Source organism: Helianthus annuus, chromosome 6 (genome assembly GCF_002127325.2).
Source record: "Helianthus annuus cultivar XRQ/B chromosome 6, HanXRQr2.0-SUNRISE, whole genome shotgun sequence".
NCBI classification, from domain to species: domain Eukaryota; kingdom Viridiplantae; phylum Streptophyta; class Magnoliopsida; order Asterales; family Asteraceae; genus Helianthus; species Helianthus annuus.
The window spans coordinates 27,868,542-27,886,113 of record NC_035438.2 but is presented as its reverse complement, the minus strand read 5'-3'; the positions used below and the strand labels follow the sequence as shown (position 1 = coordinate 27,886,113).

The following is a 17,572-nucleotide window of genomic DNA, read 5'->3' as shown; positions in this document are numbered from 1 at the left end:
ATGGCCAATGAGGAATCCTAACACTGGGTAGGAGTTGGCTACAAAGCCAACTTTTCCTACAAAGTGTAGGAAGCCATATGTTTGTGACATGTGACAATTAGTTATTTCAATCAAAAGAGCTTGATGGTAATTTAATAATTATTTTAATTATGGAATATATTACATCCTAAACTAACTAACAAGAATTTTAAGGAAGTTGAATATCTTTTTGATTTCAAATGTGACAGTTATCAATGATCATAATACAATCGCTACAACATATTCACATTGAATTTGTATTTCATCTAGTTCGTCACATTGTGTTTTATCACTAAAACACACTACTATGAACATAACTACGTTGTGTTTTAGCAGTCTGTAACTGGTTCGTCATGTTGTGTTTTAGCAATCAGTAACTGTAACTGGTTCGTCACATTGTCTTTTATCATAGACAAATTCTTGACGTTGTGTTTTAGAAGCCAGTCACTAGTTCGTCACATTGTGTTTTATCACTAAAACACACTACTATGAACACATCTAGTATCAAACATCAAGTGTAGTAAAACACAATGCTATGATCAAACTTAAAAAAAATTTGTCTTCAACAAAATATGCTAATACATATGTATATGCAGGATCTAATCACAATGTAGCTTTAACACGTCAATCCTTAAATCAATATCAATATAAAAAACAACACATTTACCACTTAAACACAATGTCAAACACATCTTTCAAGTATTCCGAAGAAGACACATAAAAACATCTTTGATCTCTAAAAAAGAAGAAATAACAAAACCCTAGATTTGATTTATTACTATTTTTGTATGATTTGGTGTGTTTTCAGAGGTGGGGGATTAGGGGAGAGAAGTCGTGACAATTATGGAGGTTGATTTTATGATTGATAATTATTTCCTTATTTAAAACAAGTTAAATTACACATTTACCCTCAATCAATTAAATTAGCCCATTTTTAAGATACACATATTACCAAAATGCCACCAAAATGATCTCAACCATCAAACACACACATCCAATGGTCAAGATCACTTCCTACACTTTGTAGGAAAAACAGACTTTGTAGAGGAACTTGACTCTCCTAACACTATTCCTATTCCTGGCAGCTTTATATATAGAAATAGGAAGGAAGGTTTCACGTAGAACACTAAATATTACGAGAACACGCGTAATTAAATGATTCATCCATTTTGTTAATTTTAAAAACCTAAAAGTAAATGAAAATGTTACGTGTTTATGAAATTTATAAAAAGTAAAACACAATAATAGTTGGAGGACCATTTTGGTCCAATCTAAAAACCCAAATCATAACGAATCTATTAACCCTCCGATCGCCACAGAACTTCTAATCCGCCATGACGACGGCAATGTGGTTCACTCCCCCATTCACGCGCCACCCAACCTCCATCATCAACTGCACCTATAACCATCACCACGCACTCGACGCCTCCTACGTCAAACGCGCCGCCGATTTATCTGATAAGTCCGCCTGTTTCACTTCGCCACACCCTAACTTCGGTTGCGTCATAGCAACCGCCAGAAACGTCGTCGGAGAAGGTTACCTTTACGCGCAAGGTACGAAGCCGGCGGAGGTTCAGGCGGTGGAGGCCGCCGGAGAGTTCTGCCGTGGCGCCACTGCGTATGTTAATATGGAACCTGGAGACTGTCATGGCGATTTTACTGCTGTTTCTGCTTTTATAAAGGTTTTTGCGTTTGCTTGATTACTTTATTTATTTGAATATTGCATGTGATGATTGTTGTGGAAACTTGAATTGTGTGGAAGTTGTAAGTTAATAAAGTGATTGTTATTGTGTGGTGATTTAGATGCTTATAATAATTTGATTTAGGATACTCTAATTAAGTAATTAGATAAGCCTAAATTGGAATCAGAGGTTAAGAAGACTGGCATTTGTCACGTCGAGGCTCCGTGTGGCATCCTCGGTTGCACGGGGATAAGCCAATTTATCCTGCTCATGATCTTGGTCACTGGTTTTGTCCTGCCTTGGACTCATCAGGAGAGCGGCAACAACTCTTGACCAGTGGTGCGCTCGTCGGAGAGACACGTCTAGGCATGTTAATGATCTTATTCCGCTGAGGCCGTCCATGATAAAGTCCCAGACTAGCCAGCTAACCCGTTCAAGTACAACCCAAGCAAAACGACCTTAGAACATTTGGCCCACACAGTAACTACTAATATGGAGAAGGACCTTACTGAACGTATGTTATCTTAATGATTGTAGTAAGCGTATTAGACCAGTATTGATAGGAAACAAATTTAGGGGGTGGGTTCGATTGAGAATCGTTAAATAGTTAGGAACCAAAGGAAAACTTTTTGGTCCTTGATTATGGAATGGATGAGGAGGGATGGTTGTGATTCATGAAGTGAAAGAGACGAGATTGTATTCGATCTTAGCTGTCCATTTGAAAAAATGATTCAAGGTCCAAAAAGTGGTTTCTTTGAAGTTTGAACCTCCCTCCAAAATCACGTAATCCAGTATACGGTGATTTAATTGAAAGTGAAATGTGATGTGTTTAGTGAAGGCTATTTTGCCCCCAAAATCGGTCAATGAGACGGTGAAACGATCTGGTGAGCCTGAACTGTATCGGTTATACGAAGGGAGGGTGTCAACAGTAATGGATGGTGGTTGTTTTGTTCGGACTGGTGATATTGATGGTCAAGAGGGTCTGGTTCATGTGTCACAGATGTCTACAAGAAGAGTTTTAAATGCTAAAGATGCGGTTAAAGTTGATCAAAAGGTTTTCGTGAAGGTGATTTCACTTTCGGGTCAGAAGTTGTCGCTTTCGATGAGAGATGTTGATCAGAACTCCGGTAAGGACTTGTTGCCGTTAAACAAAGCTGTTGAACTAAAATCTAAGACGGGATTCTTAGAGATGAAGGTCTCCGAAGAAGATGCGGTTTCTGGTTCTCGGATGCGTTTGAAGAGAATGAATTCTCCAGAGAGATGGGAGGCGAATCAGTTAATTGCTTCGGATGTTTTAACTGCAAAAGATTATCCATTGTATAATGAAGAAACTACAGACACAATGGTTTCTCAAGAAGAAGACAGTGACAAGGATGTTGAGGTTGAGTTAAACATTTAAATTGTTTTTTTTATTTATTAAACAATTAAATAAAAACATGAATTGACCTTAATACCCTTAAGTGAATAAACTTAACAAAACTTTTTAACCAGGTTAGTGCTAAAGGACGTAGAGTGTAATGAGTTTTGCAAATAAAGGATTGTGACTGTAATTATTGAAGTTAAAGGCTATCCGTTGCAATCCGGTACAAACATAAAGGACGAAAAGTGTAATTTACCCTAAATGTTTTTTTAATTAAACTAGAAAGTTAAAGCTACAGAAATAATTGATTATACATGAGTTGTTTTGGGTTGACACAGGGCCTTTACATGGCTTGTATTATCATCCTGGAATAACCTTCACTTTATAATGTGAAATAGCAAGTTGATTCAGTTTCATAAAAGAAATATGATGATTATTGATACTTGATATCTTTGCTTTCTCTCTGTTATCAAATGAGTTTTTACTTAAACTTAATGAAAAAAAAATTACTTCAAATTTACATGCATCTAAAACTTAATTCTTAGGCAGGAATCACTAGAGTTGTTATCGGGATCAGACATCCCTTACCACATCTTCGAGGAAAAGCTATTCAAACATTAAGAACAGAAGGCTTGCAGGTTGATGTTCTTGGGGAAGACATACAAAGTATCTCCATCGAGGTATGCTTTGAATTGTAGGTCCCAAAATATGTGGGCCAGGCACGTTCAGTAACCGGTCAAAACTGGTTCGGGTTGAAACATGTTAACTTTTAAGTACAGGTCAAAGCTGACCGGTCGGTTTGGGTCACCCACAAAACTTTTTGTCCATTTCGCTAAATAGTTAATGTGTTAATTATGATTACAAACAGTGGCGAAGCTTGAAAATTTCCACCGGGGGGGTCGGAAGTCACCAGACCTAAAAATTCTATATAAGTAAAAAAAAGTTATAAAACTGGGGGGTCGAAAACGTATATACCTAAAAAATTCTAGAGTAAATTGCCATTTTAGTCCCTGAGGTTTGATCCAAATCTCCATTTTAGTCCAAATAGTTTTTTTTCCTCCTCTGGGTCCCTGACTTTTCCATTTTCTTGCCATTTTGATCACATTGCCTAACTCAGTCTAAAAATCTGGTTATAACCAAGGGTATTTTTGGCATAACTGTTGTGTAGTAATAACCAGGGGTAGTTTACAACATAATTTATAAACCTCATAATAATTTAATGCCAAAAAGACCCCTGATTATAACCTGGTTTTTAGACTAAGTTAGGCAATGTGATCAAAATGGCAAGAAGAAGGAAAAGTCAGGGACCCAGAGGAGAAAAAAGAACTATTTGGACTAAAATGGCAAACATACATACATGACACTACTGAGCGAAAAGTTCGGGGGGTCCCCGCCCCTTGAAAGTTGCGCCTCTGATTACAAAATATTGATACAGTGATAATATACCACCTTTACATTCTTTTCTTAAGTATTACATTTGCACTCTGTTTCTTTGTTTTCCTGCTTTTGATGGCGAGTCATGCATTTGTTAACTAAATCTATTAATTTTTTTAGGACGCTCTAAAGTCATGTCTAGTTGTCAATGCTCCTTTGCTATATAGATCAGCTTGTCGAGTCCCATTCTCTGTTCTCAAGTATGCAATGACCCTTGACGGTTAGTATCATGCACTTATAATTATATTGAATTTTATCTTAAGCTAAAGTATTCATTGTTTCTTTATATTCTGATAGGAAAAATTGCTGCTACTAGCGGGCACGCATCATGGATAAGTAGCAAAGAGTCAAGATCTCGTGTTTTTGAATTACGTGGTAGAAGTGACGCAGTTATTGTCGGAGGAAATACTGTACGCAAAGATAGTATGCAACTTTATTGTCTGCTAACTTCATAATTTTTGCAGATTCTAGATTTTTTTTACTGAATCTCGTTTCATTTAAAATACAGATCCACGTTTAACTCCGAGACACGGAGGTGGACATTTACCTATGAGAATTGTCATGTCACAAACGCTTAATCTTCCCGAAGTTGCAAATCTTTGGGATGTCAGAGAAGTACCTACGATAGTCGCTACTCAAAGAGGTGCAAGAAGAAGTTTCCAGAAGTTTCTTGCATCAAAAGGCGTTGAAGTAGTGGAGTTTGATATCTTGAATCCCAAAGATGTTGTAGATTACCTTTATGATCGTGGATATTTATCAATTTTATGGGAATGTGGCGGGACGTTATCTGCATCCGCTATTTCTGCCGGTGTCATACATAAGGTCATTTTAAAAATTGATTCCCATTCTCATACCAGACTGCTACAAACCCATACCCATAGTGGTTTCTGATTGCGAACCAAACGCCACGTAAAAATTCATGGTTTGTTTATGCAGGTGCATGCGTTTGTTGCTCCTAAAATAATCGGTGGAAAGAACGCGCCTTCTCCGGTTGGGGAACTTGGAATGGTTGAAATGACACAGGCTTTGGAGTTGATTGATGTTTCTTATGAGCAGGTTTGTATAAATAGACTGAACAACAGGGACCGTTTATCTTTGATTTTATCAATAGAGGAAAATGCTATTTTCGTCCCTGAGGTTTGGCCAGTTTTGCGACTTTCATCCAAAGGTTTGTTTTTTCGCATCTGGATCCAAAAGGTTTGAAATCTTGCCATTTTCATCCGGCTCATTAACCCCGTTAAGTCAGGGGTATTTCCGTCTTTTCTGTTAACTTAAAAGGCAATTCGGTCTTTTTCACTTTATGTACAAGCATTTAGCATAATGTACAAGTATTCAAAAATCAAAAGATCGAATTGCCCTTTAAGTTAACAACAAAAATACCCCTGACTTAACAGAGAAAAATGGATGGAGTTAACGAGCTGTATGAATATGGCAAGATTTCAAACCTTTTGGATCCAGATGCTAAAAAACAAACCTTTGGACGAAAGTCGCAAAACTGGCCAAACCTCAGGGACAAAAACGGCACTTCACTCTTATCAATAAATTATGAAGCATGCACTGAAAAATCTAATTGTTCATGTCTTGTATTTTAAAATGTTGACTGAAATGGCAGATAGGATCTGATGTGCTTATAAGTGGTTATCTGCAACCTATTCCTGATATGACGCCTGTGATTCCATCGGTTGATGAAACGTCAGCCATTGATCCGTCTTTATCTCTTTATGATTCACCAATCATATTCTTCTACAAGACATGGGACCCATACGGGAGTTTCTCCAACTTTTCTCCTCATCCAATCAGATTACCTGATGAAAACGGTGACTATGTGACTTGGTCAAGCGTAGAGCACTATTATCAGGTGATTTTTTGAACTAGTTGTAGCTTCCCACATGATATGATGCGATCTGAGGTGTATATTCTTTTCTAATATGCAGGCACACAAGTTTGTGGGGTCAAGCAATCCTAATGCAAGAAGTTACATCGAAGCAATACGTTCAGCAAAAAGTCCTGAAGAAGCGGCGCGTATGGGAAGGAGAACGCAAAGGGAGCACCCAGATATGGTATACCCTTCACTTAGTTAACGATGCTATCCGAGTTTTTTTCGACAATTTCATACGAACACTATTAGTTGGTGGAGCCCCGTGAGTCTTCTGGTGATGGGTTTTCACGGTTATTAAAAAGGCAATAAGTTAATAGAACAAATTGGTTATGCAGGTACGGGCTGATTGGGAAAGCATGAAAATAGAGGTGATGTACAAAGCATTAAAATGCAAATTCTCAATTTACCCACACTTGAATTCGATGCTTTTATCAACATCGGGTTGTATATTGGTCGAAGCTTCACCTCATGATCTCTTCTGGGGTGGGGGCCGTGATGGTGAAGGTCTCAACTACTTAGGGCGATTACTTATGAAGTTAAGATCTGAGTTTCTAGGTGATGATGATACACATAAGCTTGAGATATCTGGAGGATACTGAGAATTTTAGCCATATATTTATTCATTTAATATGGTATTGTTGCTTGCGTTGTTAACATAAGTTAATATATTATTCTTTTGCATTGTATTTACACAAACGAATACTGTATACAAAACAGATGTTAACTTGAATACTTGTTTTCAGTTTAGATACAATTTACACAATAGTTAATCGAAACTACTATATTCCAGTCCTTATTTACTAATTGATTTTTAAAATTACCATATGCCCGTATACATAATATATTTCCTTATATAATGTCTATGATTAAGATCAACTTGTTGAAAACCCAGATGGCTTTTATAAACACTACTTATGTGTGGGGATGAGATCGAACTAATACCCTACTGTATAGTACTGATTTCGTCGGTATCGGTATGGTACGGTACCATTAACATATAAGTAACATGAATGTTCTTGTGGTATACTTATATTTTGGATTTCGCCTTAACTTTGAACTTAAGAATGTGGTTTCATTTTGAAACCCTGTAACATGTTTGAAAATATTGAAAATAACAAAAAAAATTAGAAGGTTGTTAAGCTGATTTGAAATTATTATTTTATAATTTCACTAAAAAAGGTTTAAATATATTTAATCTCTCTTAAAGACAAACTAATCTACTCTTATAAACATGGTGGTGTACATGTTATGTAGGGCTGTTCAAATTGCTCGGCGCTCGATGCTCGTTCGATGCTCGCTCGGAAAATGCTCGGAATTTGCTCGTTCGATTCAGCTCGATTAAAAAAATGCTCGGTTCGGATCGGCTCGGTTTGTAAACGAACCGAGCACGAGCAAAGGTCCGCTCAGTTCGGTTCGACTTGGTTGGCTCGATTTATCTTTTAATATATATACATATGTATTTGTGTTTGTGTGTGTATCAATATTAATGAAATGACTAGAAACCAACATTAACGATGTTTGGTCCAAGATTCAAATAAAACTCATTTAAGTAATTAGAATTGAAATCCAATACCAATAGTCCATTATCTAATACTTAAATGTCCATTTGAGTAATTGAGTCATTATTTCAAATACTAAAATGTGAAACGCTGATCAATACTCAAGTCTCAACCTACCATTTGATTCAGAAGTGCAAGATCCTCATCAAAACCCCCATTAGCCATCGTTATTCGATTTCTCCATCGCCACTCGCCAAGACGCCAACTCGCAAGGGTTTAGCTTCAATCGATCCATTCAATTTCAAACTTCCGATAGAACAAGTGTATGTTTCAATTGGTTGACGATTTTTCTTCCCGCTTAGTTAATCTCGATAGAACTAGTTGAGTGTTTTTGTATTCCTTGTTATTTGTTAAATTTTTACTTCTGTTCTGTTGGACGAAATATCAGGGACGATATTTGCAACGCTCGATATTTGCTCGACGTCATTTTCCTTATTTATTCTGCAACGCTCGATATTTGCTCGACGTTTGTTCGAAAAATGCTCGGATCGAAAAACGCTCGCTCGACTTTGGCTCGGTTGAAAAAATGTTCGGTTCGGATCGGTTTGTAAACGAACCAAACACGAGCAAAGGTCTGACCAGTTCGCTTCGACTCGTGAACAGCCCTAATGTTATGTTTCAGAATTAAAACCATTCACAAGCCCATATCACCAAACCATGCAGTGTTCCTCTATCAAAATAATAATAATAATAATAATAATAATAATAATAATAATAATAATAATAATAATAATAATAATAATAATAATAATAATAATAATAATAATTAATAATAATAATAATAATAATTAACATAATTAAAAAGCTTATCAACATTTTCTTGTGTATTTAATATTGAGTCCGGTATCCGGTCAACTTCTAATTCTTGATTAGCTTTTCTATGTTTCTTATTTCATTGCTTTAGTTCATTTTGGGATGATTCTTATTGTTCATAATTCTGACATGTGCTGATTGAAAAAAAAAAAAAAGAATTTTAAGGAGTTCGGTAAATAAATAGGGAATATGCCACAGAATAGTAATGAAGTTTTATGAGTGTTCCATTTAAGTCACTGATAAAATTTATTGTTCCAATTAGATCATTCTACTTTATTTTGGTGTTCTAATGCTAGAGATTTTACCTGAATAGCAGGTCATAGTCCTACTTGGCACTTATTTAACTTTTTTTTTAAAAAACATGATGACATGGAATAAAAAAAAGAAATATAATAAATCAAAACAAAATCAAAACCCAAAAGGATCAAATATTACAAATCGTTGAAATTATATCCTTACTTGTTTATCTTCATTTATAACTTTTTTAGATATTTTGAAAAAAATCACATTTTTTAATTTTTTTTTCGCATTTTTTTAACTTTTCTACAATTTAAAAAAAAAATTAAACCTATTTCGCATTTTTTTCTAATCCATTTGCCATTTATGTGCCATGTCAACAATTTTTTTTAAATAAAAAACCTAAATAAATGCCATGTAGGATGGATGACCTTCTATTTAGGTAAAATATCTAGGATTGAAACATCAAATGAAACTTGAATGACCTAATTAGAACAAAAAAAATTATGAGTGACCTAATTAGAACACTCTCGAAACTTGGTTACTATTGTATAAAGTTAAAGTAAAAAACATCCCTAATTTGTTTATTGAAGAAAATATATTGAAGGATGAACATATGAGACTTGCTTGGCACTATACGGTATCAAATTTTTAGTGTCAAAATATTTTGGTACCGATTTGATACATTTTTTGGCGTTTTTGGTATGGTACCAGTATTTTATCGAATTTTACACACAAATACCGATACCGTAGCGTATCAAACGTTTTCAGTATCGGTACTCATATTTGACTATTTTCAGTCCTGGTACCGAGCTTATCCTAAGATAAAAAAAAAAATAAAAAAAAAAAAAAAAAAAACTCTATACCTTCATTGTTTTAACTTTTCACCGTTAAAAACTTATCCACAACCACATATTAACCCAAAACACAAAACAAACATTTCACCATTTCAACTTTCATGATCCAAAACCCTCTTCTCATCTCAGAAACACCCAAACCTGACACTTTTCTTCTTCTTCTTCTGTCAAAACAGATCTGCACCTTCACCACCCAGCTACCCCCAAATCATTCAACCAAAATCCCCAATCACAAACCCTAATTCACTCAACAACCTTAATAATCCCCCTATTCACATGCTACTACACACTCACCACCTCCCAAATTTCACTCTCAATGCTTTTCCCCAAACCCTAATTTCTTCCCCCAAGCCCTAATGGGCGCCTTGACGTCCAATCGCTTCAAACGCCACTCAGATTCTCAAATTTCATCACCAGCTGCCTTCGGTTATGATCAAATTCACGTTTCCAAGAAGCTGAAACCATCCGGTTGGGCTTCCGGTTCAGTTTCGACTTTTTCGGGTGTTTCGAGTGTGTCGAGGCTCCGGTTGTATCCGAATCAGGTGACTCCTATTGTGAGGGAGATTCAAGCTCCTTGTGTAGTTGTTAGGGGTTTTGGTTATAGCTGTAGTGGAAATTCTAGGGCTAAATTGGATAAATTGAGTAATTCGGGTGGTAGAATGGATTTGTTTACGAAGTATTTGCGTGCGAAAGAAGACGCGAAAGGTAGTTGTAGGTTTGTTAGTTTTGAAAAGGATGAAGAGGTTGTAGAGGTTATTGAAGTTGATGATGAAAATGATGGTTCTGCAGTGGTGGAGAGTGACAGAGAAGATGTTGTTAATAAGTTAGGAGAGTTGCAGGATATTAGAGATAAATATAGGGAATTAGATGTAAAAGCTGAAGAAAATGTTGGATTGCAGCCTTCTACTTCTTCGGGAGCGGTTTTGGAGTTGTTGGATGGGAAGGGGTTAGAATCTTTGTCGTTGGAACCGAGGGTGGATGCGGGTCTGCCTTATCATAAAAAGTTGTTGATTGAGTCAGCCCGGAAGCATGATATGCGGTTACAGAGATTGAATTTTGATATCAAGTTACAAGAGGAGAGGAGGGCTTTGTTTAAACAGTTGACTCCTGCTAAGAAAGATGAGTCGAAGAAAGATGAGGTGAATGGTTTATGTCCGGTGTGTATTAATGGAATTTGTGTTGATTTTTTGTGTCTTGTGTTGAATTGTTTTGTTTTTCAGGATGTATTGCTTGAGCCTTTCCGGCCACTTACCGAGGATGACGAGGAAATGGTAGCTGATGCGTTGTCTAGTTCTAGTCGGTATGATTTATACATAAATATGTAGCTAGTATATGTATGTATTGTATATTTGTATACTCATATATGAATGAATTCTGTATGTTTTTACTGTCTGATTTGGTATAAAATGGTGCTCTGATTATGTAGAAGGAAGGTTTTGGTCACTCACGATAATTCGAATATTACAATAACTGGAGAAGTTTTACGGTGTTTAAGACCCGGGGCATGGTTAAATGATGAGGTAACTAATGGTTTTGCATGTTATATTTGGGAGCAACATAGCTTGTTAAACAATATGCTCAGTGCTGATTTTTCATAATATAGGTTATTAATTTGTATCTTGAATTGCTGAAAGAGCGGGAAAAGAAGGAACCGAAAAAGTTCCTGAAATGTCATTTCTTCAACACGTTTTTCTACAAGAAGGTTAGTTAAGTACTTAATTATCCCTTACCATCTCCTTCTTGGATTTATTACATCATCATTACGAGTTACGTCCCAAATAATTTAGGAAAGTCCTTGTTTTTAGGATATATTTCTTTATTCAGGAAATTGTGAAAGTTAATTTACCAGTGGTCGCATTTAATACATGTCATAGATGAATTCGCTTAAAGTATTAAGTATTTAAGTCGATGATGACTATGAGTGGAAACTTCGGTTTTACTATTTCTATATAAATTGCAATCTCTAGCAATAAGTGAAGTATCAAACAGAGGAGGCGTAGTAGGAAATCCATTGGAGTAATCAGCATGTTATATTTGTGTGGTTTGCCCCTAAATTATAAGAAATTTGTTGTTTTCTTATATAAACTGATGTGTGCGTTGAAATGGACCAAGGTCTGTACTTATTCAGATATCATTTGCGTTCGTGACACCTAGGCGTTGGCTGGAAAACAGGATGAGGCTTAAACTTGACTGATTTCTAAATCCTGGGTAAATGGATGCAAATAGCTGAAATGTGTATTAAGTCTCGAAATCAGTTTTGCCTTTGATTATAGAATATAGAATCACCAATTTTTTTAGTAACAATGAACATACGACAGACTGAATCTTATACGTGACACCTTTCATGATCCTTATCTTGTCTCTTTGTTGCTACAATAGTTGATAAGTGGAAGAACGGGCTATGATTACAAGTCGGTTAGAAGATGGACTACCCAAAGGAAGTTGGGATACAGTCTTCTTGAGTGCGACAAAGTAATGCTATATATGTGTATTATATTATATAACTTCTCTTTTTTCAACTTATCATTCTATTCTTGCTTAAATTTGGAGCCCTGACCATATATTTACAGATATTTGTCCCTGTTCATAAAGAGATACATTGGTGTTTGGCTGTAATCAACAAAAAAGAAGAAAAATTCCAGTATCTTGATTCTCTTGGAGGTGTTGATAAACAAGTAATGAGGGTATTGGTATGTATCATAGTGACTTGTATAGTTGTATACATCACAGATAGGCTTTATTATTGTTATTATTATTAACATGACAGTTATTTGTGGGTCCAGGCCAAATACTTTGTGGATGAGGTGAAAGATAAGAACGGGGAAGACATTGATGTTACTTCTTGGCAGCAAGAATACGTTACAGATCTTCCTAATCAGCAGAACGGGTGTGTAACCTTTTGTTTTTGAAGACTCGATACTGTTATATGTTCTCTTTTGACGGTGATTTGTTTTGTTAACCAGGTTTGACTGTGGTGTATTTATGATCAAATACGCGGACTTTTATAGCAGGGACATTGGCCTCTGTTTCAAGCAGGTTAGTTATATTATATGTATTCTGTATGAATCATCCAATCTTATTTGTGAGGTTAAGCTAAACACGGACTAAATGATCTTTGGTGTAGGAACACATGCCGTATTTTAGGTTGAGGACTGCCAAGGAGATATTGAGATTGAGAGCCGATTAAACATCTGTCATGCTCTAAGCAAGCATGTGGTGTACATAATAATCTCCCCTGATTTATATTCATCAAGCCGCCGCAAATATGACAAATGACAAATGTAGTTGCGAGTTTCGTTAGTTGATGACGTTTGGTTAGTTTACGATGTTTGGTTATTCTACTAGCTGGTTTGAATTATAGAAAAAACCTCTTTGCAAAAAGCCTACGTTTGGAATTTGGATAGAATATTATATGCATGGATATTATTGCTGTTCTATTTAATCCAATGCTTTGATCGTTTACATAATAAACTTGGCGTTTCAAACGTTTGCCATCGCTATGAATCTCATTTTATTGTGTTAGGAAATTCATCCAAAGAAACCATAATCTCTGACACCCTCAACATCACTGCATTTGTTGCCGGAGTCACCACCACTACAAATTTCAACTTGTTTAAGACATACTAATATGTTTTGTAGGGGAATGTTCAAATGAAAAACACTAGTTAACGTGAAAACTCAAAAACTAACTAAAAAAGCCAAAAAAAACATACCATTTTTTTTTTTTTGCATACTAATTTTCGCTACTTTTAGTATATAAAAAAATTTTCAAAAAAAAAAAAAAAATTTGTAGTACACATACACATGTGTAGTATTACACATCTGTAATACAAAAAAAAAAAAAATTAAATTTTTTTTTTTAGGGTGGAGGGTATAAGGGTGTTTGAGTTGGGTGTTTGAGTGGAGTCACCAATCGGTGACCACCCCCACTTGATTAAGTTGGGTGTTTGAGTTGGAGAGAGGATGTGGAATTCGATGTTTAGTCACTGATTTGTTTGAGAGGAGAGGAGAGAGGAGGGACCAATCATGTTTTTTTGTTTGTTTGTTTTTTTTAATTGAAGGGTGTTTGACTATACCTAGTGATTGAGTGTAAAATGGGGAGTAGAATGAGGAGTTGACATGGCATAATATTATTGGCTAGGATTTCACTCAAACACCCTAAGGTGTTTGACTATACCCTCCACCCTTATATAAAAAAACCTGCAATTTTTTATAAAAAGATTAAAAAAAAATTGGTATGTTTTTTAAGCTTTTTTTAATTAGTTTTCGAGTTTTCGCGATAAAAGTGGTTTTCATTTGAACCATCCATATGTTTTGTATTATTAATAAATATAAGACCAAACACCAACTAAATTACTTGTAAAATTGGCTAAAGCCCAAACACAAAACCTTTTAAGAACATGTCGTGTTAACAAGTCCATGTCTAAATTGTCAGCCATATTCTAAATGTAAACATTCTCCGTAAAAACAACCACGATCATGATTCTACGCTGTGCAGTCGATTATTGTGGGTCGGAAAATTTTAATGTCTATATAGACTCATAAGATGTTAAATAAGCAGAATAAATACCTAAAAACCATAACTTACAAAAACAAGAAACAAAACCATGCCATCCAATAACTATAGTTTCAAATAACATCCAATCCCTCCACTATGCATCATGCTGCCTCCTTAAACCGCCATAAAACACCCAACCCGCCTCCATTACACATCACGCCGCCTCCTCGAGCCGCCATAAAGCACCCTGCCTTGGCGGCGACGGGCAACTCGAGGAATGTGAATACGTTCCACAATTTCATCCTCACTTTCAACATCATCATCATCATCGAACGATTCATAACCCCTTCCAAATATAGAATTTCTTGATTCTAACTGCAGAATAACATTATCCAGATAATTATAATCCACGTCGCGAAAATTCCTTTCAATTACATAATCCCCCATTATGATCGACCCGGGCATTGTTGAGTTAATCGTGCTCATCACATCGTTTAACTCCCTATCGTTTTCAAGCTTCTTCCATTTCTTTGCAAGCGACGGGTCAACTTCTCGAGGGCGAGCTGAAGGGTGATCGGCCCGAACATGCTTCCTTAAATCTTTATACGACCCAACAAACGAGCAGTTCTCTAGCATGCAACTCCTCTTCTTGGAATTCAGAAACTTACGGGCCCGTTTCACCACAGTCCACCCTTTTACCTGACCACGACAAAGCGGGCATAAAAGCTCATCTGAACCTGAACTAAAGCTCGGGTCATCAATTGACCCGTTGACTTTGGTGTAGGCTTTCTTGTACTGGTCTAAACAATTGGAATAACGGTAACTGGTTGCACACATGTATGAGCGGCAGCCTTTGTGATGCGAAGAACACAGTAGAAGAACAGCGTTGTGCGGGTATTCCAGACAAACCGAACATTTTGCATCTCGCCATTCCTTCTTTTCGGATGCGTTCTTTTGTTTTTTGCGACGGGAATCTTTCGCGATCTTTGATTGGAATGGTCGTAAAGAATTTGGGCTTGTCACCTTTGATCCAGATCGTTGCGGTACCTTATTGACTTTAGCCATTGCAAGTCAAACCTAATACACATATCACCAATACATAAAGTTGTTAAGAATGTATAAATGTGTAAATCACCTGATAGACTTTTAAATATTAAAGTCCATGAACTTGTTAAAGATATACAACCTATGAAATTAATCGTAATAACTGCTTTCTTGCACTTGTAGTACAAAGGCGGGTGATGTGGACGCTATGTAGACTTCCTCACCAGTTAATCCAACATACAACCTCAGTTTCTTCCCATCCAATCGATTAGTATATATGTTTGTGTTCACAGGTGTGACTGTCATTATGTGTGTACGTATTCGTGTTATGTTGTATGTGCGTGTGTGCAACGTAAGTTACATGTTAGACTTGTGCAAGCCACTGCCTAATTGCCACCAAGGTTTAAAAGAACGGAAACGAGTTTTGAGGCGTTTTCCCTTCGCCTCACGAGGCGTAAGCCTCGAGGCGAACCGAGGGTAAGCTCGAGGCAGAATTAAAAATAGATATAAAAATTATATATCTTATAAAAATAATAATACTAACTAAATTCATCATCAAATTCATCAAAATGATCAAAAACACACATAAAAAAGACATAAATTGCTTGAAATTGACACAAAAATTCAAAAACATCAAAAACAAGTATCAAAAACCCCTGAGGCGCATCCTTTTTAGTGCCTCAGCCCCTCTGGGGCGCACGTACAACATAAACCCCCTGAGGCGTGCCTCAGAATCGTTTTTTGGGTGTTTCACCTTGAGGCGCACGCCTCAGCCGTTTTTTAAAACTATGAGTGCCACAAGTACAAGCAACCGCCTATTACCAATAAACGCACAAGGCTGTATATAATATAATATATATGATATATTTAACAAGTTAAATGATATTTGCATAAATTAAGAAACTTCTTCATTAAATATGTGAAATTATTCTTTTTTTCATGATATGAACCCTGATAATTGTAAAAGAATACACTTTTACTTCAACCAAAATTCACTCACACAACTCCCATCATTAATAACAGATTAAACCCAAAATTCCTCCACAAAATATGATTAATCACATAATAATCACCCAACCATCTTCACTAATAATTTACATCTGCAACAATACTTTAACATATCATCCAACAAATTTCATCAATGTCAAAAAATCATAACCACATATCTACAAGCAAGTGAATCATACATCCAGAAAAGTAACCAAACACCATAAATCATCACACACAACACATACTTAAACACATCAAGAACAAAGTCTATTTCTCAAAATTAGGGTTTCAAAAACGGGAAAAAAAAAACCCTAAATATTCTCAGCATCTATAGACATGTAACTAATTCAAACTCATTTATCTGGAATTTCAATTCGTACACGTGAGATTACATAACATGTTTATTTATTCACATAAATAATAATATTAAATTAACATAACACTCTTTAGACGATGTTGAAAATCTTCGATGTTAACGGAATGAAAAGATTGCAGAGAGTGATACCGTTGAGAAAACAGCGCCGCCGTAGACGGTGGAAGGCGACGGAGGAAAGTGTCGTACTCAGTCGCGTGCGATTGGTGCGTTCTGCGTGCGGCAGGGGAGTGAATAAATAATAAATAAATATAAATATAAGTAAAGGGATCGAAGGAAGAGATATTAAGTTTGTTGAGATTAACCACTTATGTTTTATGAATTTACGGGAAGTATCCTGATAAGTCTTGTTGCATTTCATGTCAAACGTGTGTAATGTCTTATGTTGCAAATATATTTTTTAAATATCACTTTTCTTTCGGATTATTTTAAAAAAAAGGTAGTGGGACTGTTTGTGCGTTGTGACGGGCATTCGGTCGGTATCGGTTTCGTCCATTATATTACTGGTATGATATTAGCATTCGAGACGTTTTACAACAATTAAAAACTATAAAAGCGAATACTGGTAGTGGTAGCAAAGTTTTTCAGATGGTATCGGTTCAGTTTGTCACGGTATCGACACACAGTATAGCTTACAATAAAGTACTCTTTTGGGAATAGAACTCCGGGACATCGAGAAAACTATTAAAACAAAACTGGTATCGAGAAAACTACTGCGGCGAGAATTCGGTCGGTATCGATTCATTACGGTACAAATAAAAATACCTTAAACGAAAACCATAGAAAAACGAATATTGATACACATGTACCGATGTAGTTTGATCAGAA

The 17,572-nt window shown here is 36.0% G+C and overlaps 3 protein-coding genes across 4 annotated transcripts; 2 read left to right on the top strand and 1 right to left on the bottom strand.

The window, feature by feature from the left end:
- Positions 1-1,303: 1,303 nt before the first annotated feature.
- LOC110865094 (riboflavin biosynthesis protein PYRR, chloroplastic) lies at positions 1,304-7,120 on the top strand. The gene is made up of 9 exons (XM_022114296.2): positions 1,304-1,700; positions 3,606-3,740; positions 4,615-4,714; positions 4,792-4,917; positions 5,003-5,316; positions 5,431-5,550; positions 6,107-6,352; positions 6,429-6,554; positions 6,709-7,120. The coding sequence occupies exons 1-9, from the start codon at positions 1,353-1,355 to the stop codon at positions 6,970-6,972; spliced, it is 1,779 nt and encodes a 592-aa protein (XP_021969988.1). The 5' UTR covers positions 1,304-1,352; the 3' UTR covers positions 6,973-7,120.
- Positions 7,121-9,917: 2,797 nt separating this feature from the next.
- LOC110865092 (ubiquitin-like-specific protease ESD4) lies at positions 9,918-13,326 on the top strand. The gene is made up of 9 exons (XM_022114295.2): positions 9,918-10,978; positions 11,060-11,139; positions 11,266-11,359; positions 11,443-11,541; positions 12,219-12,311; positions 12,410-12,529; positions 12,623-12,726; positions 12,803-12,875; positions 12,964-13,326. Exons 1-9 carry the CDS (start codon positions 10,196-10,198, stop codon positions 13,024-13,026), a joined length of 1,509 nt encoding a protein of 502 aa, XP_021969987.1. The 5' UTR covers positions 9,918-10,195; the 3' UTR covers positions 13,027-13,326.
- A 993-nt stretch (positions 13,327-14,319) lies between these two features.
- LOC110865091 lies at positions 14,320-17,031 on the bottom strand. 2 transcript variants are annotated; one of them, XM_022114293.2, is made up of 2 exons: positions 16,877-17,031; positions 14,320-15,414 (listed from the first exon to the last, which is right to left on the bottom strand). In XM_022114293.2, the coding sequence occupies exon 2, from the start codon at positions 15,400-15,402 to the stop codon at positions 14,545-14,547; it is 858 nt and encodes a 285-aa protein (XP_021969985.1). In that variant the 5' UTR covers positions 15,403-15,414; positions 16,877-17,031; the 3' UTR covers positions 14,320-14,544. The 2 variants fall into 2 exon arrangements, with proteins under 2 accessions (XP_021969985.1, XP_021969986.1); XM_022114294.2 differs by lacking the exon at positions 16,877-17,031 and adding an exon at positions 15,524-15,882.
- Positions 17,032-17,572: the final 541 nt, after the last annotated feature.

Coding starts and splice junctions, on each gene's coding strand:
- LOC110865091 (XM_022114293.2), bottom strand. CDS start 15,402: ATGGCTAAAGTCAATAAGGTACCGCAACGATCTGGATCAAAGGTGACA.
- LOC110865092 (XM_022114295.2), top strand. CDS start 10,196: ATGGGCGCCTTGACGTCCAATCGCTTCAAACGCCACTCAGATTCTCAA. Junction 11,360..11,442: donor GGGCATGGTTAAATGATGAG/GTAACTAATGGT, acceptor TTCATAATATAG/GTTATTAATTTGTATCTTGA. Junction 12,876..12,963: donor TTGGCCTCTGTTTCAAGCAG/GTTAGTTATATT, acceptor TCTTTGGTGTAG/GAACACATGCCGTATTTTAG.
- LOC110865094 (XM_022114296.2), top strand. CDS start 1,353: ATGACGACGGCAATGTGGTTCACTCCCCCATTCACGCGCCACCCAACC. Junction 5,317..5,430: donor CTGCCGGTGTCATACATAAG/GTCATTTTAAAA, acceptor TTGTTTATGCAG/GTGCATGCGTTTGTTGCTCC. Junction 6,353..6,428: donor GCGTAGAGCACTATTATCAG/GTGATTTTTTGA, acceptor TCTAATATGCAG/GCACACAAGTTTGTGGGGTC.